This window comes from Syzygium oleosum, unplaced genomic scaffold (genome assembly GCF_021117445.2).
Source record: "Syzygium oleosum isolate NSW1041296 unplaced genomic scaffold, Sole_v2.1 Sole_v2.07, whole genome shotgun sequence".
Taxonomy (NCBI): Eukaryota; Viridiplantae; Streptophyta; class Magnoliopsida; order Myrtales; family Myrtaceae; genus Syzygium; species Syzygium oleosum.
The window spans coordinates 2,319,595-2,346,558 of record NW_026607491.1 but is presented as its reverse complement, the minus strand read 5'-3'; the positions used below and the strand labels follow the sequence as shown (position 1 = coordinate 2,346,558).

Below are 26,964 nucleotides of genomic sequence, written 5' to 3'. Positions count from 1 at the left end.
AAAATTAACAGATGAAGTGATCTATTTTGTTAATTTACAAATGCAAATTAAATATACGTGATTAATGAGCAAAACCAACTTGAAACTATTAGTAGCCCAACACAAATTATGTGCTATTCATCCATCAGGATACGATGATCTCCACTGACGGCGCTTTTCTCGGACAATACGATGATCATCTTTTTTTTTTTGGTTTGGATTGAGCCGTTTGTTGCCCTCTGATTGATAGTCCTTGTGAAAGTGATTGTCAAAATTCAAAAGCAAGGACTGTCTACTTTCGTTTACTTTAAAGCGTCTTAATAGTTAACGTCATTTTCTCAATTATTTCTTTATACAATAATTGTTGTGGAACTATCATACTAAGCATCAACTACACTGTTGATTTGTTACCACAAGTCTAGCTAAACAATGACACTTCAACATTTATTTGAATTCGAAGAATTTCCCTACTATTACAGCTGTGATAACCTTCAATGGCATGCTTGTTCGCGTTCATCTAACCCGGTCCAGGGAAATTAATCTTTTCAAGGATTGTTACAAAAGGGAGATCGACTCTAATTGACATTTTTGCTATGTTCATATATGGTCTTTGATAACTCTCCCTTTTTTATTTTCTTGATACATCTTCAAGAACACACACTTGCCAATTGCCGCAACAGATGTCCCAAAATTCACAGCAAAAATAGCCTCCTTCAAACACCTAAAACGCGGATACATCTCTCTCAATGGAAGAGCTCCTCTCTATCCTCCTTGGTGATAGCTCTACCCTTAAATCCTAACTCCTCCTCCTCCAAAATTTCTCTCCATCTCCGTCCCCCTCTCTCGGTAATCCTCTCCTCATCCCAGCCCGTTCGCCCAGTCCCCTTTTCCCTCCCAGTAAGTCTCACAACCGACCTTTGCCACTTTACCTCACCGACCCATCCTCACGGAACCTCTATTAGAACTCCCTTCAACCATTCTCTTCTTACTTTTTCTTCTAATACCACTGGGCAACCCTTCTCTGGCTCGTGCGGGGTCTGTCCACATTTCCTCGCCGAAGCTGTCTCTTCTGGTTTTTTTGGGTGGGTGCGACCCCGGGTGTCTCTGTTAAAGCTGCCCACTCTCCTGCACAATAGATTACAGCAATGGAGTAAGTCTGAGAACGAACTCCGGGTGGCTGCCTTATGCAAAAGACTAGGTAGGATGTGGTCGGAAGATGATGCCGTGGTAGTGGCGATGTTGGCTAATAGGATCACCTAGAGGGGGGTGAATAGGTGATTTCACAGAACTTGAACAAATAAAGCTGAAATAAAGATGTCAAGTGTGATAAAAGTGTGACCAGGTGAAGTAAAGTAAATATAAATATAAGCACAAGCTAATTATATCAAGCAATGTAGTGTAGTGCTTCAATCACACAGTAAATGAATATAAGCAGAAGGATAGAGAACAAAGCATACAGAGATTATAGTGGTTCGGCTTAATATAAGCCTACGTCCACTCTCCCATACTAACAGCCTACTGGCTGGATTCTAGTAATCAATCATTAAGAAGTTATAGTAATAAATACTGCTAATATTCAAGCACTTATTCTCAAAGCTGGTCTGCTTATACTCAAGCTGATATGATTCACTATCTCACACCTAAGCACAAACTTTCACACTACCAACACTTCTCGAAGATTACAATATTAAAGCTCACATAAGACAATTGTAAAGTACGTATAGCTCTCTCGAAATTTGGAATTATGAACTCTTGATCTCTCTTTCTCTTCGGCGCCTTGGTTTTCTTTTATACTCCTCGGCATCCAATCTTCTCGTAGTTTAATCTTCAAGAGGATCAATCTCCAATCTAGCCATTAGACAATTGCTGAGAAGATTAGAACTGCCGTTGAGGTCAATCAATTAGAACTTCTGTAGATTGGGTCGCAGACTGGGCCGCGAAAGCCCATTGGAATCGAAGTCTTCTATGAAACTGGCTTTCTTCCCCACCTCAAGCCCTGTGGGCCTTTCTTTGTAAAAGACGCCTCTCGCCTGGGCTCAGCTGACTAGTTCACGCTTATGATATAAATAAAATCTCATTTCTTCGACAGAAAAAAAAAAAAAAAACTAATGGCCTTAGCATGGCCTCTTTCTTGATCCAGCATGCGAAGACACGATACGACAATTCAAAGCTGGTCTTTCGAATCCGGCGATGTTTGTCCCCCACTAGGCCAGCAGTAGCAAAAACGCGATGTCTATATGGTCGCTGCAAATGCGTAGATAGTGATCATATTGTACTTAGGTTAGCAAAACTAAATAAGGGAATGATGATCCGAGTTTAATCAGACATGCTGACGAACGAAAATTAAAAAAAGGGCAACCACATTCACCATCTTTGGGCTGGGAAATAAATCACCTCTCACAATAGTATCACATGGATAGCCAATAAATTAACATGCATATTCGCATATTATTGGCATCTGCAAATTCATATACTCTAACCTCAACCGTGCCAAAAATTTCTTTGGTTGAATTCGGATAAAATTTGGAGAACAATCCATTAGCACAACATAATTCACTTCATTAGATATGACAGAAAAAATTGCAGCATCATCTCCAGTTGGTTCTCTCCTGCAGCAAACTCGAACAATAACCATTGGCCATTCAAGCATATCTTTTGTTTTTCTTCTTTTTGGGGTACATCTCACTTAACCCAGCTGAGGTATGATCTAAATCGAATTGCAGCTGAAGTTCACACGCCATGTGAATTGTATAATGGGAGATCCCAGATCACAAAATGGGCATGCTCGCGCACTTGCACAGACATGTGGGAGAGGAAGGGAAGAGGGCAAATAGGGACAGAGAAATTACTTGTGACAGCGTCAGCGTCGGCGACGACTTCAAATTGAGCTAGTGGCAACTTCGTTAATTCACGAGGAGCAGGTAATGGGAAAAATGTCTTTGTTGCAATTTATATGGGGCCGCGCTTTTTTTACTCCTATATTGGCTCCATCCAGGTCCTAATGAAGTAAATGACAAAAGTACCCTTACATTGATACTGTTTATGTTCTTCCTTTGTTCTTTAGCTTCTCCCATGTTCATCAATTTTTCTTTTTTGGGCAACGTTTATATAAATAATATCTACTAGTTTTGGCTTCTAGCATATGCTTTCTGCCATTTCTTCTATACTAAGTAGAGTTCGAACTAATAAGGGCCAGAGTGCGTGAATCGTTTACAGCACACTTGAACCATTTCAAGGAAATATATATGCTAAGCAAATTCAAACATCATGTTAAATTTTGTAGGATCACAGCTGACTATTTTAAAATCTTAAGCTGTTAGATAAAGACATGGTTTAATATTTAATTACTTTAGTACTCGCCCTCACGCTTAGTCTGATTTTTTGCCCAGTATTAAGCGTTGACATATTTAATTGGGAAGGCAAATGGGGCCTGGAAAAATTTGAACTCGGGACCTCCTGTCTCTGATAACTTGTTAAATCTTGTGGGACCACAGCCGACAATTCTAAAAGCTTAAGCTGTTAGATGAAGGCGTGGTTTAATATTTAATTACTTCAGCACATCACAATACCGACCGGGCGCCCACAGATGAATTTTCCATCAGCCCATCTTGTGGCGGTGGTTCTTACTCGTCTCTTATTTGATTCCTCTATTCGCCACGAATTAGAGCGAGTGGGAGTCTGGGTTCCACGCTGTCGTGGTGCTGTCGGCGATTGGGCTCTTCGAGGCCCAGTTCAATACCAGCGCCTCACCGAGTCCTTGGCATGGCGGATATCGGAATCTTGCCGAGTTCTTCGCTGCAAGGTCTAAATGGTTTGACAATCCCTGGGTGGGGATCTTGCTGTCCACCCTCATCAGCATTTGCGTCTCCTACATAGATTGCACCAACGTCGTCTTGTCGGTGAACTTCTTATACAGCCTTGGGATGCTACTTGAGTTCACGGAGTTCGTGTGGCTGCAGAGGAAGCTGTCGATGTTGCAGCGACTGTACCAAGTCACGCAGGGGGTGCTGGGACTGGTGGTCATGTGCTTGAAACCGTCCGCGTTCTTAGTGGTCATAGGCGATCACGACCAAGGTTGTGTACTTGATAAGTGGACTAATGAAACTGGGTTGCATCGGGTAGTTCTTCTTGATGAAGCTCTGCAAGTCCAGGAAGATTTACAAGTTCAGCATAAGCAATGTTGAAGTTCTAGAAGACTAAACAAAGTCCAAGTTTTTTTTTTTTTTGGTTGGGAAACACAGTCCAAGTTGGACGTGCAACTTAGTGTGATAGGTGGTAGGGACACATTTTAATAAATCTAGTCATTTCATCTTTGTGATCAACTTGCCCATCTCAACTTGTATGTCCTTGCTTGACCAAAACAAAGGAAGAAGATGCCGGTATCAATGCATGAGTATTTGTGTCATTTTACTTTATTATGGTGTGGATGGAGCCAATAGAAGGGTGGAAAAAGCGTAGCAGTTGTTGCGACCCTCTTAAGGCAGGACATGAGATGAATATCCCAAGGGAAGTTGACGGATTACTAAGCAAGTGCAAACAGTTCCTCTCTCAAGGCGGTGCCTATGCTTGGTATCGCCACCCCCTGAGGGCATGCCAAGAGAAGTTGATGGATTGGTAAGCGGGCGTGAATGGTTGATGGATTGGTAAGCGGGTGTGAATGGTTGTTCTTGTGAAGTAGCGCTTCCGCTCAGCACAAGCCCTCCCAGGCCTTACCGATCGCAACTTAGTTTTCTCATTCAATTATTCAATTTGATTTAGAAGTCGCCAATAATCTATTATGGGCCAATTAAGAGTCTAAGTAAGAGGCGAGAGTCTGTCTTACTCCTGGAAATCAGAGATTATTGATACTGGGAATTGATTACGCTAGATTAATTTTTTGGTACCTTTTCTCTTTGTGAAAACGTTTTTCATGTGATCCTTGTCATATTTTATTACCTATGTCCCCTAATATATGAAAGATGATTATGCACGGTACTCAAACAGTGTAAATAAACAAGCAAGCAATATTAAATCAACAATAAAGTAACATCATTAAAATAAGTGAAGGTGCAAAAAAATAAAAAACGTGATCCGTATTAGGCGAAAATTAACAAAGCCTTCCGAGATAGGACCCATTGAGCTATAAATCGAAATACATTATAAACTCTCCAAAATAAACTATTGCTCAAAAAATAAATATGCAAACGTGATGCAATCTAAGATGTAATGCAATATTAAGAGCGTGAATCCATTTGTGAATATGAAAATTTCCTTAAATGCACTCCTCTATATTTTTAATGATCTCTATTTTAATGAAGATGCATTCTAAGATTCCTAGAATGCATGAAAATATTTATTCATGGAAACTCTAATATTTCTAACAAGGCAATTATCATGAAATCCTATCTTAAAATGCCGCAATATGCAAAAGTATCAATACTTCTAACGATGCAAAGATAAAGACTGTTAGATATGTGACAGCACTAAATTAATACTACAGTGCAACAATCTCCTAGATGCTACTTAGATGAAATCCTAATGCAAAATTTTATTAATTTATAAAACGAAATTAAAGCCAAAAATTAACTGTGTCCTGAAATAAATATGAATTAAAATCTATATGCAATAATTTATCTATATGCCAAATGCAACACAAAATTTAGACACCGAAATCACACTTTGCAACGTGACTCCTGGGTTTATGGAAATTCACACTGATGAACCATCGACCTAAATTTGGGACTTTTTCAAACTTAGACTTCCTACGAGGACCAGGTTAGTGCACAACGGAAAAAACTAACGGGACATACTCCTGTGAATCGAAGCGAAATTAATCCAAGCCTGATTTAAACATGAATCTACGTAGACACTATGCGAAATCGACATGGATTAATGCATGTATACTGATTGCCGAAATCAACTATTAAATAAAACCAAAAGTTTAATTTTTCCCACACTGAAGCAAGGTGGTGTGAAATGTGGACTCCATCACGAATTTTCACGCAAATTAAGAGAAACCGTACTCATGATGTTTCTAACACAAATAGCAAAATGCGATGCAAGTCAAGTGACACAAAACCACATACTCATGAGTGAGAAACATTATGAGCGAAAACAGAGCAACAACATGAAATGGATTAACGATGCAAACCATTCTCTTATCATCCTTCTTGCACATATATTCCATCGAGCACATATACTAGGTTCCCTGGATCACGGACAACAAGCAAATTCAGTCAAGCATGCATATTAAGTATTGTGGACAGCAACGAAATTCAGTCAAGCATGTATACTCGGTCAAGAACTTGAAGCGACACAAGGATTAGAAACGAAAACTGCGAGCTCTAGCATGTATACTGTTGGGGAAATATCAAGCAATCGGGAAGAACAATGAAGTCAGACTTTAAGGCGTGATAACACTCTCTTTAAGGAATTATTTACTCCATAATGTTGCTGTCTTCAATAGAAAATGCCCAAGAGTATTGATAGAGGCTTTGATTTCCCTTATTTCCTCTTGAAGTTGTGCAGTGGTAGGTTTGTCCTCCGTAGTGTCCTTAAGCAGCAGCAGCTCCCCCTGGGATTGTGACCTTTCGAACCTGGAAGAGGGGCGAGCAGTCGTTTGCTTTTGGACTGGCATAGGCGCTTTCGCCGCCTTCTTCTTTTATTTCTTCTCTTTCTTGGCTCCTTCCTTGAGCTTTCCTTCAACACTTGCCGGGCAGCCTCATCATTACCATGTTCAATTGGGATAACCACATTTCGCACATTTACCCATCTTTCAGGTGTCACTCTCGGCATCATCTTCTTGAGGATCTCCTTGCCGATTTCAAGATTCACCATCCTATCTCTCTTGAAATCATAAGAAATGTTGATGCCTTTTGCGTGCATAATGAGAGAGATGAGGGCTCCATAGGGTAATTTTCCAACCTTCTTATTCACAATGCGATACATGAGCAGAATAATCAGATGAGGAAGAGAAAAACTCACACCACTAATGATAGCCTAGGGAAGTCGTGCCTCGTAACAAGAGATGTCGTTGGTAGATGAAAATTTAGGGCCCAGGTACATAATTAGAATTTTTTAAATGAAATTGACTTTCATGGGCAAGAGATTGAGCGGGACATGATTTTTGTAACCTCGAACTAGTTCAGAATCCTCAAGCACAAACGCGTAAGCATCACTGAACATCGTCAGCAAGATTACTCATAATCAGCACCGGTGATAGTGTGCATGGAATTATGGTAGTGATGCAGTAACTCTGGTGATGGTGAGATATGCGCTGAAATATGACCGTTGATCATATAGAAAATAGCCGTCGTAGGACTAGACTTCGTCACTGAAAAATCAGGAAAGAAATCAGAAAAGCAGTTGACAGTTTTCTACATAAGGATAGTGCAGCAGACTCCACTTTAGGAAACCTATGACAATCAACTGCAAGAGCAATTCCAATGCTATTAGAAGGTCTCCATCAACTCTCAAACTACTAGCTGAGTGTCCTTGAAGGTCTCCTACGGATATATTGAAGACTTCAGTATATAAGGAGCAGCAAAGCTATGTAGAGGGTTAGACACATTAAACACTGCTTGTAAAAACTAAGTTAGAAAACGTCTCTAATCTTGTTATGTGTTTCTCTCTGTATTGGTTTAGCACTGTAATAGCTAAAAGTCAAGTGTACAAGTGTAAGTACAGTGAATATATCCTGATAGTGTGATCAAGTGAAAAGAACATCACTAGCTAGTTGTAACTTGCACTACTGATTATTAATGGAATCCAGCCGCTGTTAAGGTTGTTAGTCTGAGAGTGGATGTAGGCTTGGATATAAAATCGAACTATTATATATCGTTGTGTGATTCTCATACTTCACTCTATTTACTTATCAGTATCACACACGCTGTCTCATATCTGTTACTATCTTTGATTGATATTCTGCAAAAGTTTTATCATATCACCACACAACTTATTATATCAACTAGGTTGTCCTCTTAGCCCCAACACCATGTGTTTTCAACATAATAATTGAAATTTTTACTATCAATGTGCAATTAGATAACATAAATTTCTAAACCTATTTTGTTCTTGTATAAACTTATTGAAATGATTAAAACTCTCACAACTTATCATAAACCTAAAATCAACAGCTATAAGAAATTATCTTTTAATTTCTTTTTTTTTGTGCGCAATGTAAACAATTATCTTTTCCTTTATAAAATTTTTCTAGGAATTAAAAATTCTCTTTTGGGAATTTATATATATGTATGTTATTCTCCAATATATATATTTTGAGATGTGTGCGATCAGTGAATATTTAACTTTTATTTTTTCTTTTATAAATTTTTTTTATTATTACATATTGTTACTTGAGAACTTATCGTAGCCCTTAATTCAACAGCTATAAGTGATGCAAATTCATTCATTTAGCTGTTTTTGTGATAATTAATTGTAATAATAAAACCGCGATGATTTTCATCACTGTCAATGAGGCTCACTGTATAATAATTCTCATTTTAAACATAAGAATTACCATGTAATAAAACTCAAATTCAAAAAAAGAGATTTGAGAACAAAATAGAATTTTGCTGCCATAGATCTTTGATCTTTTGTCTAATTAGAATCAATAGATACATGAACATATATCTCTAAATGTTTATCGCCAAAATAAGTGTCATGCCCCGTACCCCATTGGAACACAACATCCCGTCACGGTCGATTTTGGTGCGACGCTCCCAGGAAGCATCGCCGACCCACGCCCAATCAGAGATCAAACACATGCAGAAGCACGTATATAAATATATATATACACCCTGACAATAAAACACATGAGACCAAGGTAGTACATTAAGTAAACAGTACCTCTGAAAATATGTATACTAGTATTACCATAGGAAACTTTTTACACAAATCATTTAGACAACAGCAGAGGAAACACACAGTCAGCAGCCACTCAGTCAAAAGGGGTCAATGAAAAACACTTCGGCTCCTCAGCTTCCTCGACCATGGCTGCAGGTCCGTCCCCACAAGGGTGCACACTAGATGACCGCTGGATGAACTGCGGTATACCAAAAAGAGGCGCTCTCCTCGGCATCCTACGGCTGGGGGTCTGAAAAGTTTCGGTTTACACAACCGTGAGACGAATCTCAGTGAGTTCAACCCCTAAACCTAGGCTAGGCTAGCATGCAATCCCCTGACCGGAAAATAAATAAGTGAAATCATAGTGCAACAATAATCAATTAATCCTCCGACCCTGCAGGTTAGGCAGTTCAATATATAATAATCACGGCACGTACGTGGCACATATTATCACACGTACGCCAATCACATGCTCATGCACCGAGGCTCACACACTCGCATGCCAGTCCATGCATGTTCATGCATGCAAATGTCGTCGACATGTCACGTGTATTTCCCGGCCCACTGGCCCACACTGGCACACTGGCAATCGCCCAATTTATTATTTATTACGACTCGAGTCAACAACATTCACGGCCCGGTGCGTCTAGCCTGCTTCAAAGTGCATGAGGTGCAGCAACCGATCTGGCCCAGTGTCTCTAGCCTGCTTCAAAGTGCATGAGGCGCAACACTGTTCTCCTTGCGAACCAGAGCCTGCTTCAAAGTGCATGAGGATGGTCGCCTTCCGGACGTACCGGGTATCGTCCTGCTTCAAAATGCATGAGGACGGTATCGACCCGAAGGTCATGACCCAAAGGTCCTTAGGTGATCACACAACTCATTATTATCTGAACCCAGCGTATAACGCTTCAGGGTATTTTAGGTGATCACATGCTCATGGCAGACACGCATTCTCACGCAAGTTCATCACATGCCTCACTCTTGGCATACGCAATGCGTGTCCATGTTATGCAATGCAATGCACCACGAGCACCAATATAATTCAGACACCCAATGTCACAACACGTGCTTAATTGGCCCAATTAATACCGTGTGGCCTAACGTGCGATTCACCAATCAGTAAATCATTGTAAACCAAACAATGGCCAATCGCACTCCATAAAATCAGCCACACCACATACGACATACCAGTACGAAATCAATCACAATTAAGCACAATTGACGTACAATCAGTCAACCCGGACATACCCGGTAATTTTCCAACGGGCTCCTAAATTGGTCATTTAATCCAATTAATCTCCCCAATTAATTCTCATTAATCCACTAAATTTCCCAATGATAATTTCTACCAATCCGTCCTCAACCCAGTCTGAAATACACACTGATACCATCTAAGCCAGTCTAAATTGTACCGATAATACCTAAACTAGTCCAGAAAAATGCACTAACAGTCCTAATCCGGGTTTAGGAATTTTACTCACTTAATTCAAGATCACGACGACGAGGAACGGCGGCCGATCACTGATGAACAGTGAAACCGGCGGCGGAATTCCCGGGCGCATACTGTTCACGCGGTGCTGTTCACGCGCACTGTTCACGGAGTACTATTCACGGAGTACTGTTCACGGCGGTACGGGCTTGTACGGACGGGGCGGAAAAACGGTGGCCGGCAAAGTGCCGGTGACGGCCGCGACGGCCGTACGGTCGAGATGAACAGTGATCCGTACGGGGACGCGATGAACAGTCGTACGGACACCGTACGGGACAGGGCTGGATGGCGACGCACGGCGAGGCTGGACGGCTGGGTGGTGACGGAACAGCGATCCGAGCTCCGTGGCGAAGCTCCGGCGACCCTTTTTGCCGGACGGGAAAGAGAAAAAGAGGGAGAAAGAGAGAGAAAGGGAGAGGGAGAGAGAAAAGGGCTGGACAGGGGCGAGGCTGAAGCTGGGGGACTATGTGGTCGACGGCGGGGCACGGCGGTCGGCAGCGGCACTCCGGTGGCCGGCGGCAAACTCCGGCGAAGCCAAAACCAAGAGAGAAAATGGAGAAAAAGAGAGGAAAATGGAAGAGAAGCTGCTGGTGGGGGCTGGTTCTGCCGTGAGGGAGGGCTGAGGAGAGAGAAAACAGTCCAACTTGGTCAAATAAAGCAGCCCAAAGTGCCACGTGTCGCCGATCCGTGAAAAATGACCAAAACGCCCCTAATCTAACGGTTCTAAAGAGATAGGCTTAAATAATTGAGGGGCAATTGGGTCTTTGGTGCCAATAATGCAGCTGATAACCACAGTTACTTATCCCAAAAATTTCCCAAAAATTCGGACTCGAAAACGGCCCAGGGGCAAAACCGTCATTTTTCCGGTCCCGGGGCGAAATTCCAATTTTCGCACATACGTGTTCCATATGTGCGTGGCCAACATAATATGGCGTCGGATTCGCGAAATTTACTTTCTAAGCCCTCGAAAATCGACTGCGAAGTTTCGGGAATAAAATAATATTATTTTTCCAATTTTTGTTGAAATTCCAATTTTTGGCCAAAACCACTCTAAATGTGCATGGCCACCCCAAAATGACCTTGGCCGCGAAAAATAACCTCAAACGGCCTCCGAATCCAGCCTCGGTGCCCACAGGGGCAAAACCGTAATTTTTCACCCCCGGACCGAAATTCCACTTTTTGCTCGTACTAACTCCAAACGTGTGTGGCCAGCGTAATATGACGTCAGATTCCCAAAAATAGTCTCTTAAGCCTTCGAAAATCAACATCGAAATCCAGGCCCAATTTCGTGATCAAAACTCGCTCAATTTCCAATTTCAGGGTCTCTCACTAACGGACGGCTGTTTAGGACATACGCGTATCGACCTAGGGTTATTCGAATTACGACGGTCCCGATCATTGAGAGAATGAGAAATTATCATTAGTTCCAAAGATCACGATCGTTCGGTTTAGGTTCAGGACTGGTTGGCCACGTGCACTTTCGGTCTTGCAGAATCACCTGCGATCCGATTGTACATCGTTGGCCTTGGCCAAACCAAATCCATCACCTTTCCTAAGATCGGCCCACGTTGGCCCAAAATATTCACTCATCGTATCTCGAGATCGGTGTCCCGTTCACTGTCGAGTCCCCGGTCCACGTACCGTTTCCTAGTTAGCCATACCCCATTGGTTAGTATCCCGAGAGTGATCAGCTCTGGGCGAGACTTACTAAATGAAATGCGAAATATTGTCAATTTTATTGATCCCGGAATTACGTCGAAATTCGGGCTGTTACAATAAGCATAACTCTGTTATTTCTTGTACACGAATAAAGATTATCACTAAATATATTAGAGATTTGCTAGAATTTATTACCAAAATAACCATAAATGCATTATTTCTGGTACATTGTTCGGAGATTTATTACCAAAATTCGCATAAGAATTAGAGAATTGTTAAGATTAGAGATTTTATAAATGACCATAAAAAGGTAAAGCTCGCACGTGAATATGCCACACGGCTCAATCTCGGCAACTTTTACTTTCTGTAGTTTGCTGATAAGGAAGAAAGCTGCTGGAGGATTCATCACAGTCCAAGAAAGACCCAAGTGATATTGCCGCTGCATTACTGAACGTTTTGATTCTTTCAGAATGGAGTTAACCGACCATTAATTTCTCAATTTTGTGCAACCTATGGATCCAATCGTTGACACAACCATTGCATCTTGACAAGGACAGATACATTTAAAGATGACATTCTCATAAACCAAAGCACCAGACTGATAATCACTGGAAAAAAAAAAGCGTACTTTGCGATCGTACTCTTACAATTGGATTTAGTGGCCTCACCGAAATCTCACAATATTGCTAAAGCAAATACACTACATAAAGCCATTAATAGAGAAATATCATAAACGAATTAACTTGAAAAGGATCATCATCCAGATGCTTCCTCCTCGCTGAAGTATATGTCTGTGAGCACCTTCTTGGAGTGCAAAGAAGCATTCAACAGCTTTATGGCCCACAAACCAGATAACAAGAGAATCAGAAGCTTTCACCGGACATTTCGCAGCCATGGGTAGTGAATTGTCAGGGTACTAAAATAGCATAGAGAATTAGGTCCTCAAACATAGTTTCGAATTCTGAACAAAAAAAAAAAAAACATATTTTCGAATTACAAGTAAAAATCCGGACCTTATTAGCTATCTTAAGTTAAGAAACTAACAAGTCGTGAAGATTAATTTAGAAAGAAATCTGACGCACACTATCCCTTAACTATGAATTATCATCCTTGGAGTGATCTAAAAAGTCTCCTCCAATAGCAAATTCTTCTTTTCCTGACGAACATCTTGTCATGAAGAGATCCAACAATGGATCTTGTTCTTTTTCTAAGCCCAACCCCTTGTTCGTGTCGGGGTAGGATATCACTAAACCTTTTGAAATGTGAGCAGTGCAACCGTAACAGATGAGAGACTCGTAGCGCAAGTTGGAATGCATAAATCTGACAAATAGTCAATGGCAACATTACTCTCACCCAGATCCCAGCAATAGCTCACTGAAATCTCTTAACTATCATCAGAACAACCTCTAACATCGCTTATACATGTTATTCAATGATCATCCAATTTTCACTAACGTCTCCATGAATAAAAGGCTTAATATCTCTTCCTAGACCGACATAACATTCCAACCCAGTTTTAACTGCAAAGACCACATTCTTAGCAATTTCATCGACATCAGGGCACTCTTCGCAAGTCATATAACCCATTCTGATAGACCCATCCAAAGCAAGTTTGCATACTTTAACTCCACTACAGCCTAATTCAGCTCAAAATCTCAATCACCCACTTGTCTTATAATGCAGCATAATTCCGGCAACCTGCTCCAAAGTCCAGATCAGCCCCCGTAACACTAAAGATGATAGATGTCTACAAGACTCATCATGAATTTTACATGCTAAAAAACAGTGGATGTCAACATCAGAATCCAGCTCTTCAGATTATCAAATGTAGGTAATCTATTTAAGACATGTGCATCCAAACAACAAAACTGAACTTAGGCACATTCAGCTTATGTTACAATATGGGTTGAATGGATAGCGGAATTCAGAAACTATTCTGTCAGAATTGATCGAGGAAGCTATCACAGTGAAAGATGATGGTTAAAGTAGTTGAGCTATCATATTTGAAGGTGCACAGGTGGGATATGTGCATGCATGGGCACCAGTTGCTTTTAAATAACAACATGAGGCAACTGCACATTCCACCAACTCAAGGTGGACTGTTGGAAACGAAAATATGACGGCCATCAGAAGTCCATCAGACAAGTTTGATATACTGGAAATTTCTAACAGGACTTCTTTTGAGAAAGTTTGTTATAGAGTGTCGCAAGAGCAATTAAACACCCAACTAAACAAACTTTACAGTTTCCAGTGCACTATCTATTATCGTGTTATGTGCAATCGATGTTTTAAAAAATAAACTATTCCATGTAAAGTATGTTTAACACGTGCCTCGCATCGTTAACATGACCCTTATCAATAGCTTTAGGCATTCCAAGCATTGATACTTGAACAAGAATGCAGAAGCTCCAGGTACATATTATAGTATATAGAACAGAGCTAGAATTTTCCAGAGAATGTGTCGATTGTTCAATACACTAAGGTCAGTCTCCAAACCTGAGAAACAATTTTCTACAGCCACTTGCGCAATTACAGTCTACAGGCCAACAGAGGCCTAGTGTATGGGCAACGCTACATGAACAAAAAATTCAACCTTTAAGTCTGATCATTTCCTCCCCTTAGGAAAACCAAGACTTAATTTGCCTCAACCTTTTACAAATTTTACATATTCTTTAGGAACAAAAATTTAGGTTTTTCGTAATTTCCAACGCCAAAAATGAAATCTGATGGAGGCAACACATCCGTTGAAGTTTCTCAACATAAAGCACAAAGAGTTGCTTAACAATACCACTTATCTTTTGTAGAACTATAGTCTAGAATAGTAAGGCATTACTTGGGTTTTTTCTTTGATATTTGAATACAACAATTCCAGCACCTACATCATGCATTTGATGCACGCAAGTCGGGCAGACAAGCACGTGTCTCTCTAGTGAGAAATTTAGAATCCATCTGCTAACTTTTCAATTTGTTACTGTAGTAAGTCCTGGAACATGAGGTAAAAGCAACAAATAATTTCAAGCCTAGAATTGAATAAATAGATATAGAATATTAGAAAGGGGTTGCAGGCCTTACCTCATCCATCCCAAAATTTATCACCTTCTCTTCAAGATCCCCAATTTCCTGCACATTGAACTTGTTGATGAGAGTAATACAAGAAATGGTGGACATAGGCTTCACGACCAGATCATCCATCACCATGTATGTTACAATGCCTTTCACATAACCACCCTCACCGCCAGATGCCTCAGACGAGGATGACGCAGCTGGCCCAACAACCCATGAAAGTCTGGTACTCATACTGTAACCGCAATAAGGGCATTTTGCTGAGGGGGCATCAGTGATGTAGTTACATTTTGAAGCTGAAGAATTAGAGCATCTGTAGTAGTTAGTTGGTGCAGAAGATGAAGCTTCAGGTAATAATAACGGGAACTCTGGACCACTGCTTGGTAGCTTGGGCTTCAACAGAGTCTCTTTCTGGTTAGGTTTTAAATATATGTCATTGAGATTCTCAATACTCTTATAGAGGTTGCCTAAGCTACCTGCTGTGCATGCGTTGGTGAGAAAACTAATAGCAGTTCCAACTGGTAAAGCCAAACAGTGGAAAAGGAAATCCACAAAGTCCTTTCCAGCTTCAGCAAAAAGCACCGTATGGCTTCTCTTGTCAACAAGAAGCTTCAAGCTCATCTTGGTTGCTGCCATGCTTGTTTTTGTTCTTGACCTGTCAAGAGAATTAGACCAATCTAAAAAATACCTTCCTTCCTATATTACTGAGATTAAAGCCAAATTGAACTTCGACGGGCTTGGTTGCAGGCAATGTGAAACTTCCTTAACTATAAGATCCTAAAAAGTACGGAACATGGATTTACCAAATGCAATAAGAATAAAGAAAGGACAATGTTACAAATCAACCTCCAGATTTTCCATGTCCACGCCTTGCCGATCATGGATTTACCAGCAAAGAACGGTTTTTACGGAAGCCGGAAAAGACTTTGTGGACTTCCTCTTCCATGTCCACGCCTTGCCGATCATGACTCTCGCACACATTCAAGCCGGGAAAGCCGACTCCATGGACAGCAGCTTAGGCAATCTTTACAAGAGCTTTGAGGACCAGGAGGATGTGTTCTACATGATGCCCCACCACAAGCAGAGCCTCTTGAAGCCCAATTTCCCCGACCGTGGTTCAAACATCACATTCCCGGTCACTCTTTTATTGCCTTCCTATTATGGTAGGAAGGTCGCCTACGACCCTTCCGTGAAATGTTGTCCTTGCGACGCCATCATGGACCGAAGAGTAGTTTTCGTTGAAGTGCCAACCAGGGAGAGTGGTTATGTGAAACAGCTGGTGAAGTATGTGGTGATGGACGATCTGATGGTGAAGCCAATGATTACTCTGTCGTGCATTGCCATGTTCAAGGACAAGGCTGCCATGATTGTGGACAAGTTTATTGATTTTGGGGCAGACAAGGTAAGCCGAATTGAACTACATTTGTTTTCCTGGCTAGTTCTTGGATGACTGCTTTTTTTTCCGTCTTTCACCACATGTACGGCAGTTGGTTTTATCCTCACAACTGATCTAATTGGTGAGTACTGGACTAAAGAGCCTCGAACAAAATTTAGACGATGCATGTGGTCATGATTTCTTTAATTTCTCTTAGAATTTACAGTATGTTCAGTCAACGACAATTATCATCGTTCATACCCTTTGGTGGTTCCTTTGGCAGGGAGAATTGCTGCCGGAGGCATTGTTACTGTTCAAGACAGTTCTAACCGATGTCTTCCTTGCCAAGAAAGGCCGAAATGATTTGGCTACGATCAGTCCCTTGTATTACAGACCCTAGCTTGTCTACAGCAATGCAGTAGTAACAGAGGAATTTTGGCGATACCTTATAATTACTTACTAATCGTGTGATTGTCACACTTATCTCGCAGATGTTTTCATTTTCTTTGGGATGGCAGTTCATAGTAGATATATCAATTTCGTGAACCGACGGATCTATTCACATAAAACACATTTGGGCAACTTGACAAGCATAAGTACATTAGAGGCGACATACATCTTACACAACATAGGACCACAGATCAATCATCGCCAGAAACTGATTTCTGAGTTAGCTCATATATAACCGAAACTAATTTTCTCAATGGGGATTTTTTTTTTTGGTCGAATTCTCGATGGGGATTGAATAGCTTCATCAGCATCTTACAAACCAGCATGTATAAACTACCCCAGCAAGCAAATATATAACAAAGACTAGTTTCTAGAGTTGAAGAGTAGTGTTTCGCTGATTCCCTCCCGCTGAATATGTCCGTGAGAACCGTTTTGGAGTGCAACGAAGCGTTCAACAACTTTACGGCCTGAGCAAAGATCACAATAGCACAAGACAAGTAAGCAAAAGGGGCACCTTGAGAAAGGACACCGCGGCTGCATTTATAGGAAATGGCAATAGCACTTTTGCAATAGCTCACATATTCAGAACTGAATGATAAATGTAAGAGGTTGCGAGTTCTGCAGGCCTTACCTCATCCAAGCCGAAGTCGACCACCTTCTCTTCAAGATCCTCGATTTCGTGCACATTGAACCTCTTGAGGAGAGTGATGCCAGAGATGGGGGACATGGGCTTCACAACCAGATCGTCCATCACCATGTACATGACGCTGCTCACATAACCACCCTCCGCACCGGGTACCTCAGCCGAGGATGCGGCATCAGCACCTGGTCCCACAACCCATGACAATTTCTTGCTCATCGTTTCGTTGCAACCAGGACATCTTGTAGAAGGGGAACCCGTCACACAGCTACGGCATGAATTGTTTACACTGAAGAAATCGCTGGAAATACGAGGACAAGTGTAGTAGGTAATTGGCACAGAAGGCAGAGCTTCGGGCAACAAGAAGAGCAGAACATCTGGACCAGAGCTCAGTGCTTTAGGATTCAAAAGAGCATCTCTCTCTCTAGGTTTAATGTATGTGTCACCGAGATTCTCGACACTCATGTAAAGATTGCAGAAGCCACCCACCGTGCCTGCTTTCGCGAGAAGACTCATAATAGTTCCGACTGGCAAAGCCAGACAATGGAAAAGGAAACCCACAAAGTCCTTTCCGGCTTCGGCAAAGAGCACGGTCTGGTTTCTCTTGTCGACAAGAAGCTTCAAACTCATCTTGGTTGCTGCCATGCTCGGACTTGGTCTGTGCAGAGAATTAACTGTACCAATAAGACAGTTTTAATCCATAGTTTCACTATAACACGGAGTGAATTAGGCTGCTGTTTGGTTAAAGAAAATCAAAGTTTCCATCCTACTACATGACTCTTCAAAGTAAGAGATTCATCGAAATGCAGATAAAACTGTGCAAATCATCTGTACTGAATTCTTCCAGCATTTAATATTTCAATGATCATTACTCCGTGCCTCTTTATCCTGTGTTGATGGCGACGGGGCATAATCATACGAGAAAATCATCCAACATTAAGACTATATAGTACAGGTCTTGCTCCATGTATAAACGTTACCGCACCATAAATCCCAGAACTTCCTTTTGGTTCTGGTTCCAGAACTTCACTAGTTTTTCCTCCCAGTTTTAATTCTCTCCATGATGTCGAAGACAAATGACATCATTTGAAGCACAGAACCAACGAGGGTCGATGATCAGGGTCCAATGATGGAGCGAAGTGAACTTAAGCATGTTCGATATCACATTAAGAAAAAAACATGAGCAATGGCATCTAGGCCTGCGCGAAATGACAATTGAGTTAGACATCTGCTGAATAGCAGAGGTGATAATTGATGGGAACGTCAAGCCTAAATTTTCGCCCTAGAACACCAATGATAGTATTTTTACGTAAAAATGTTAAAATTGGCCTAACCGAATTTTCTCGGTAAATGCCCTTGTCTAAACCTATCCAAGAATGACTTTGCGGGCTCTTATGACTCGGGCTAGGCCTGCGGGCACATGGGTTGTTAGACCCATGGTCGGGTCTATCGTCGATCACCGCTCTATGCTTTTGATCCAAGTCAATCACGCCAGATCATCACAAATTCACCGAAATATTTAAAAATCAAGCTGGACTTATAGAGAGAGCAATCGTGAGGCCGTCTCAACGGAAAACAAGAGAAAATGGAGAGATACGCAACAGTTTGTTTTCTTTTCGTTGGATAAGTGAATGTGCAAAAAGTTAGAAACTATATGATACTCTAAAAACAACTCCTGCTGCGGAAAATCATCAGCGATGCATGTCCACATGTGGAAGCTTCGCTCTACAATCATGGGAGTAACAAAAAAACGAGAGCATGTCTAGTTCCATATCTTTCTGCTAGCACAGACTCGCAAGAGCGTCAATCAGATCACAATGTGGCAAGTTCAAGCGAGCCGCTCTTAATGCCCACAAAGAAGAATTGTAAATTGAGCTCATAAAACACAGAGTAAGAACGAAATGCGCACCTCTGGATCGTCGCTTCGACCCTGCAAATACAAGAGCTGCTGCTTCTGCTTCTTCTTCTCGAAGTCTTGGTCACAGACAGAGAGCTTCGCCTCTTTTATAGCGGAGTTCGGGAAAAGGCGGGGGCTTTTGAAAAAGACGACTCCTTTTCTTTTTGGGTCAGAGACGGGAAAGAGAGAAAACTATCGAGACGGGGTCTTCGTGGCGAAGTTTTTAGCTGTAGCACAGTGCTGGAGGTGCTTCTTGAGCAAGTCTTCGCAATGGGGTCTTCTCCAAACAATTTTCGGCACGACTCTGTTCGCAAGCTGCTCATTTGTTGTCAATTAGACCTATGCATGTCCTTAAAAGGTTTCGTCCAGACCTCGGGGTGTTAAGAACATAGAAGGTATAGCCAGGGACGAGACTAGAAAAAGATATTGTCCTAATAAGGAGGCTGTAGCGTGCGAGCACTGACACGTTAAAATTAAAAATGCGTCTGTAGAGCCTGCGCCGATTGGAGGGGACAGGCCGCAAAGGCTCCCTAGTGGCGATGAACTCCTAGGCAATCGTCAACCATCACTTAGGAGGGAACAACAATGTATTAACCCGATGTTGACAGGGCACTTTTAAGTTTTTTTTTTTTTTTTATCAAAATTGCATTTTAACTAGGTTTTGCATGAAGTTCGAGTTTTATTCCGGTTGATAGTCCTAACCAGGCCGTGATCGGCAAAGCCCACATGCTTTTATCATTTAGGATTTGATTGTGTTAGTGTAATCTTTTTCAATTAAAAATAAATCTTGATGACTGATATCATATGTTTGGTCTGCAAAATGTGCAAGGATTTTTCAATTAGATATGTCCGGAAAAAATAAGATCGGCTTAAGATCTAATTAAAAATGAAAAATTTAAATTTCCTGACCTCTTGGTGTTGGGATAATGATCCTTTTTACTACAGTAGATTCATAAATTATATGTTTTTTTTTTGGTGTTGCTTTTCTTTCGAATATGTGGATGCAAAAAGTGCCGAAGCAGCGATTTAACTTAACACCATGTCGTGATGTTTGACGTCGGCGGTGGCTTCGAAGAAAGGTGCCAGGGAAAAGCGAGGTGGTGGTGGCCCCGCGGCCACTTATCCTTCCCTTACCCTTCCTCTCTCCTTCATATGTTTTCTTCTTCTTCTTCTCCTTCTTCTTCTTTTTACTCTTTTTTTTATATCTTTTTCTTAAGGGAAAATGTTACAAAAAATCTCATATGCTTATCGTAACACATTTGCCCTGAATTTTTTTTTGTGACATCAAAAATCCCAAATTATACCTACCATAAGACATTTACTTTAAATATTTAATCCCAAATTTGCACTTATGTAGATGATTTTTCAACTAAAACAATGTCGTTTTTATCTCATTTAAGCCACATGGGCATTATGTCAATGCTGTTTGCTTTCTAGCATTTATATAGACATATTTTTAACGGTTCTTATTAACAGAATTTTGACAGATGGTAAATGTGTAATAGCCCGAATTTCGATGTAATTCCAGGATCAATAATGCTGATATTATTTCGCATTTCATTTTAGTAAGTCTCGCCCAGAGCTGATCACTCTCGGGATACTAACCAATTGGGTATGCCTAACTAGAAACCGGTACGTGGACCGGGGACCCTATCGTGAAACGGACACCGATCATGAGCGACGCTGAGGGAATATTTTGGGCCAACGTGAGTCGATCGTAGGAAAGGGTAATGGATTGGATTTGGCCAAGGCCTACCGTGACATTCCGAATTTCGGCCCATTTTTGGGATTTATAAAACGTGTAATTCGTCAATGTGCTTATAGTAAAATCTCGCCCGGGAACTGATCACTCCCGCTTATTATTTTAAAATTGAGATTTCGCTAAAAACGCACTTGATTGAATTTGACCGTTAATTAGAACCCAAATTTTGGTGTCGAATTTCTCGGAGTTTTAGGATGAATTATTTGAATGAACATTTAATTTTTTCTATCTCTCTTCCTCCCTCTTTCTTTCTCTCTCTCCTCCCCTTCGGCCGCGCACGATGGCCCCCCCACCCCCCGCCCCCCACCCCTCTCTCTCTCTCTGTCCTCTCTGCCGCGTTGCTGCTGTGCACACGTTTTTCCCCCTTGTCAGACTCTCTCTCCTCCTTTTCTCTCTCTCTCTCTCCTTTTTCTCTTTTTCTTCTTCTTCTTCTTCTCTCCCTTCTCTCCCCCGACGCCATGGCTTCTGATTCTTCTTCTTCTGCTGCCCGACCTGCTCGCCGACTGGACTGCCTCGCTGCGCGCCGCCGCCGCTCGTCGGGCCGCCGCGTCGCCGTCCGGCCACCTTCCCTCGACTCGGCTGCTCTTCTCCTTCGCGTCGCGCACAGCAGCAGTAGATCGCCGTCGCGTCCGCCGCGGTTCGGCGCTGCCTAGTCGCTCGTCGGCCCGTCTTCTGCCGCCCGACCTCCGCGAGTCGCCGATGCGTCACCCTGCCGCGCCGTCTGACCAGCCGACTCCCCCTCCCGACCTGGCTGACCTCCTTCCCCCTGTTCGCGCGAGCAGTGAGCTCGTCCCCGCGATCGCCGCACGCCGCCGTGCCGGTCGCCGCCGCTTCCACCACCGCCACCCAGCTCCCTCTGCCACCAGCCTCCGCCGTATTAGCCGCCTTGGCCGCCCAGCACCGCCATCGCCCCGACCGTCCTCGCCCGAGCCGACCACGAGCGTGGCCTTCCGCCCAGACCAGCAGCCGCTCGTCGTCGCCGTCGCCCGCCGTAGCTCGCCAGCCAGCCAGCCGGCTAGCTAGCTCGTCGGCCGAGCGTGCCCCACCGTGGCCGGACAGCCAACCAGCTCGCCCAAGCCGTTCCCGTCGTTGCCCGGGCTGTGGCCGAGCTCCGGCCGTCACTGTTCATCCGCCCGTACTGTTCATCCGGCCCGTTTACTGTTCATCCGCCTGTTTTGAGCCCGTGCGGGTTTTTCCCGGGCCATATTGAAGTAAGTGACTTTCTAAACCTTATTTAGTACTTTTGGTATTTTATAACTTGTCTCGGGTTTAGAACGGTTAGAGCGTGATTTAATTTAATTATATTATGATATAATTGTGCTAATTGGATTGGATAAAATAATATGCATGATTTGGGCGATCGTACGTGGCCGACTTGAACGTCGGGTTTGTGGATTGACGTGGCGAATTGGCGTGAAATTGATTGAATTGAATGGCGTGTGCATGCCTGTCGATTATAAGCCCGGATTGATCGGAGGGCTACGGACTTGGGACGTGTTGACGGCGGTCCGTGTGAAGGCATGAATGGCCGGTGTGCCAAATGGATGCGGGCTTGAGACGTGTTGACGGTGGCCCGTTAAAGGTGTGTTGGACCGGGACGTGTTTACGTCGGTCATTAGAATTGAGCCCGGATTGATCGGAGGGCTACGGACTTGGGATGTGTTGACGGCGGTCCGTGTGAAAGCATGAATGACCGGTGTGCCAAATGGGCTTGAGGCGCAGTGGCGCGGGCAATGAGAATAGACTTGAGGCACAGTGGCGCGGGTTGTGAGAAAGATGTTCGGCCATGCATGCGATTTCAGTGTGATTGAATTGACTGGTTGAGCATGTAATTGAATTGGCTGGTTGGATGTGTGGTTGAGTTAATTGGATTGATTGAGTGCGAGTGTGGTTGGTGTTTGAGCGATTGGGATGTGTTATTAAATTACTATTATTGCATTATCACGTTGTAACTAACGTGCAGAGTTGGCATGGGCTTGATGACAAGGTAAGTACAACGATGCGAATTTTATATGTTATAGGGTAGATTGCGTGTACGACTTGTCTGGGTACGCATTGGCCTATGTGGGGTATAGGGGGTTGCTTATTGAGACTCGTTCTCACGGTTATTATATAACCATTTTCAGATCTGCGACCGTGATTGATTGGAGACGCCACCAGGGTATCTCGGGGATGGAGGACGGGTCAAGTTACCTCATATTTTGTTAGCGAAGTAGGATATCCCACCACTGTTCCTTTTGATGTTGTGTATTTGGAATTATTGTTTCGTGTTATTGCTACCCCTTGTCATTATTAATTGTCTGGGTTGTTTTTATTTGATTCCGTGCGTGCCTAATCTCTGATGTTTAGGTTGGGTCGGCGACGTGCCTAGGACGTCGCATTCAATGATCGACCATCGAGGGATGATTGCGTGCTCGTAGGCTGCGGGACGTGACACCTACGATGTACAAAAGGGACGCGGGTGATTCTGCAAGATCGAAAGTACACGTGGCCAATCAGTCCTGAACTTAAATCGAACGATCGTGACCTCTGGAACTAGTGATAATTTCTCATTCTCTCAAAGATCTGGACCATTACAATACGGATAGCCCTAGGTCGATACGCGTAATCTCTAAACAGCCGCCCGTTAGTGAGAGACCCTGAAATTGAAAGTTTAGCGAGTATTGTTCACGGAATTGGGCCCGGATTATGATGTCGATTTTCAAAGGCTTAAGAGACTATTTTTGGGAATCTGACGTCATATTACGCTGGCCATACATGTTTGGAGTTAGTACGATTAAAAATTGGAATTTCGGTCTGGGGGTGAAAAATTACGATTTTGCCCCTCGGGACGCCAGCGTTGCTTTTCGAGGCCAAATGAGGTTATTTTTCGAGGCCGATGCCATTTTTGGGTGGCCATGCATACCAGGAGTCGTTTTGGACAAAAACTGGAATTTCGACAAAAATTGAAAAAATAATATTATTTTATTCCCGAAACTTTGCAGTCGATTTTCGGGGGCTTAAAAAAGTGAATTTCGCGATTCCGATGCCATATAAGGTTGGCCACGCATATATGGAACGCGTATGTGCGAAAATTGGAATTTCGCCCCGGGACCGGAAAAATGACGATTTTGCCCCTGGGCTAATTTTTGGTCCGAATTTTTTGGGATAATTTGGGATAATTATGGATAATTATCAGCTGCATTATTGGGGGCCATTGACCATTTTACCCTCCACTTTTTGGATAAGAATGCATAGGAACCATTGGATTAGGGGCATTTTAGTCATTTTTGCGGATGGGCGACACTTGGCACCCCTAGTCTACCATGTTTGACCAGAATTAAACCCTCTCTCTCTCTCCTCAGCTCCCCCATTCGGCAGAACCACCAGAACAGCCCCTTCCTCTCCTTTTTTCTTTCTTTTTCCCTCATTTTCTCCCTTGCCGGAGCACATCGCCGGTCACCGGAGCGCCGCCGCCGGCCGCCGTGCCCTGCCGTCGACCACCACAGCCCCCAGTCACAGCCTCGCCTCAGTCCGACCCCTTTCTCTCTCTCTTTCTCCCTCTTTTTCTCTCTCTTCCGTTCTGCAAACAGTACTGCCGGAGCTTCGCCGGAGCTCCGATCGCCGTTCTGTCGACACCCAGCTCATCCATACGTCGCGCGCTCAGCCCTGTCCGTACAGTGTCAGTACGGTACTGTTCACCGTCCGTACGATCACTGTTCGCGGCCGTCCGTACGGCCCGTCGCGGCCGTCACCGGCACCTCGCCGGCCATCGTTCCCAACCTGTTCGTACAGTGTCCCCGTACGGAAGTACTATTCACCGCGTCCGTACGATCGCTGTTGACGCCGTCCGTACGCGTCGCCGGGAATTTCGCGCGCCGGTTTCACTGTTCACCAGTGATCGGCCGCCATTCCCCGTCATCGTGACTTCGGATTTGGTGAGTAAAATTCCTAAACCCGGATTAGGACTGATAGTGCGTTATTCCTGGACTGGTTTAGGTATTATCGGTGCATTTTGGACTGGCTTAGATAATAGCAGGTCGTATTTCAGACTGGGTTGAGGACTGATTGGTAGAAATTATTATCGGAAAAATTTAGTGGATTAATGAGAATCATTGGGGAGGATAATGGGGTTTAATGATCAATTTAGGAGCTCGTTGGTGAAATTGTCGGGTATACCCGGGTTGACTGATTGTACGTCAATTGTGCTTAATTGTGGTTGATTTCGCACTGCTATGTCGTATGTTGTGTGGCTGATTTTGTGGAGTGCGATTGGCCATTTGTTTGGTTTACAATGAATTGCTGATTTGTGAATCGCACGTTAAGCCACACGGTATTAATTGGGCCAATTAAGCACGTGTTGTGACATTTGGTGTCTGAATTATGTTGGTGCTCGTGGTGCATTGCATTGCATAATATGGACACGCATTGCGTATGCCAAGAGTGAGGCATGTGATGAAATAGTGTGAGAATGCGTGCCTGCCATGAGCATGTGATCACCTAACTATGCACTGATGCGTTTTACGCGGGGTTCAGATAATAATTGGCTGTATGTTCGTGTGATCACATTTCGCCCTGATGCGTGTTACGCGGGGTGTGCCGTCCTGATGCATGTTACGCGGGACGATGCCCGGTACGTCCGGAAGACGACCAACCTGATGCGTTTTACGTGGGCTCTGGTTCGTAAGGAGATCGGTGTTGCGCCTGATGCGTTTTGACGTCGGCTAGAGACACTGGGCCGGGGGCGTATTTACGCTGGCCACGAAGTGTTGTGATTAAATAAAGAGACCTGATGCGTTTTACGCGGGTCATATTAAATGATAAATTGAGAAAGTCCCAGTGTGCTAGTGTGGGCTAGTGAGCCGAGACATGAATGTGGACATTTGCATGCATAAGAATGCGTGGGCCAGAATACGAGTGTGCGGGACTCGGTAAATAGTCCGTGATGTTATCATTATTGAGCATGAACATACGCTTGACGTACGCGTGAACTGAGTGCTCGTATATGCGACTGGACTATATTATTGTTTTGAATAACCTGCAGGGTCAGCCAGGTAAGAGATCTGGGCCAGAGGGCCTAGGTCAGAAATTATTTATGAGTAAACTTGCAATGTGATTATGTGTTATCGGTCAGGAGGATTGCATGCTAGCCTAGCCTAGGTTTAGGGGTTGAACTCACTGAGATTCGTCTCACGGTTGTGTAAACCGAAACATTTTCAGACCCCCAGCAGTAGGATGCCGAGGTCACCACCTCTGTTTGGAATACTGCATTTTATCCAGCAGTCGTCGAGCATGCACCCCGGTGGGGACGGAGCAGAACGGAGAAGTGGCTGTTTGGGTTATTCCCAGCTGTTGGTGTTTCCTTTTTGGTTGTCGTGACCACCGTAAAAAGAGTTTTAAAATAGTAATATAAGTATGTACATATTTTCTGAGTTGATCGTTGTTTATTGGATAGCTATCATTGGCTCATATTGTAATTGTCTGGGTTTGTTTATTTTATACTTCCGCTTGTGCTTGATCTCTGTATGGGCGTGGGTCGGCGACGCTTCCTGGGACGTCGCAATTTATCGACCGAAGGTGGGATGCTAACGCTTCGTGGGGTACGGAGCGTGACAAAATGTATCACACGGGTACAAATTTGGGATTTATAGTGTAAAAAAAATTAGAGTAAATATGTCACGGTGTACATAATTTAGATTTTTTGGTGGCTTTTTCCCTTTTCTTAATTAAAAGTTAGCCCTCGGTGTGTTCTTGAGGTGATTTTTACCTTTTTTACTTGTAGCGTTTACCATTAGTTTTCATTTAGTTTTGATTTCTAAATTTCAAAAGTATATAATCATTGAGCTCA

At 43.1% G+C, this 26,964-nt stretch overlaps 1 protein-coding gene across 1 annotated transcript in view; it reads right to left on the bottom strand.

The window, feature by feature from the left end:
• The window catches only part of LOC115682248 (uncharacterized), a 106,723-nt gene that overhangs the window by 74,771 nt on the left and 4,988 nt on the right, over positions 1-26,964 (bottom strand). Inside the window, exons 2-4 of the mRNA XM_056313078.1 lie at positions 17,470-18,152; positions 17,075-17,305; positions 15,023-15,709 (exon numbers count right to left, since the gene is read on the bottom strand). Of these exons, the coding sequence (XP_056169053.1) occupies positions 15,023-15,709; positions 17,075-17,305; positions 17,470-18,123 (1,572 nt within the window). The 5' untranslated portion in view covers positions 18,124-18,152. The remainder of the gene's footprint in view (positions 1-15,022; positions 15,710-17,074; positions 17,306-17,469; positions 18,153-26,964) is intronic.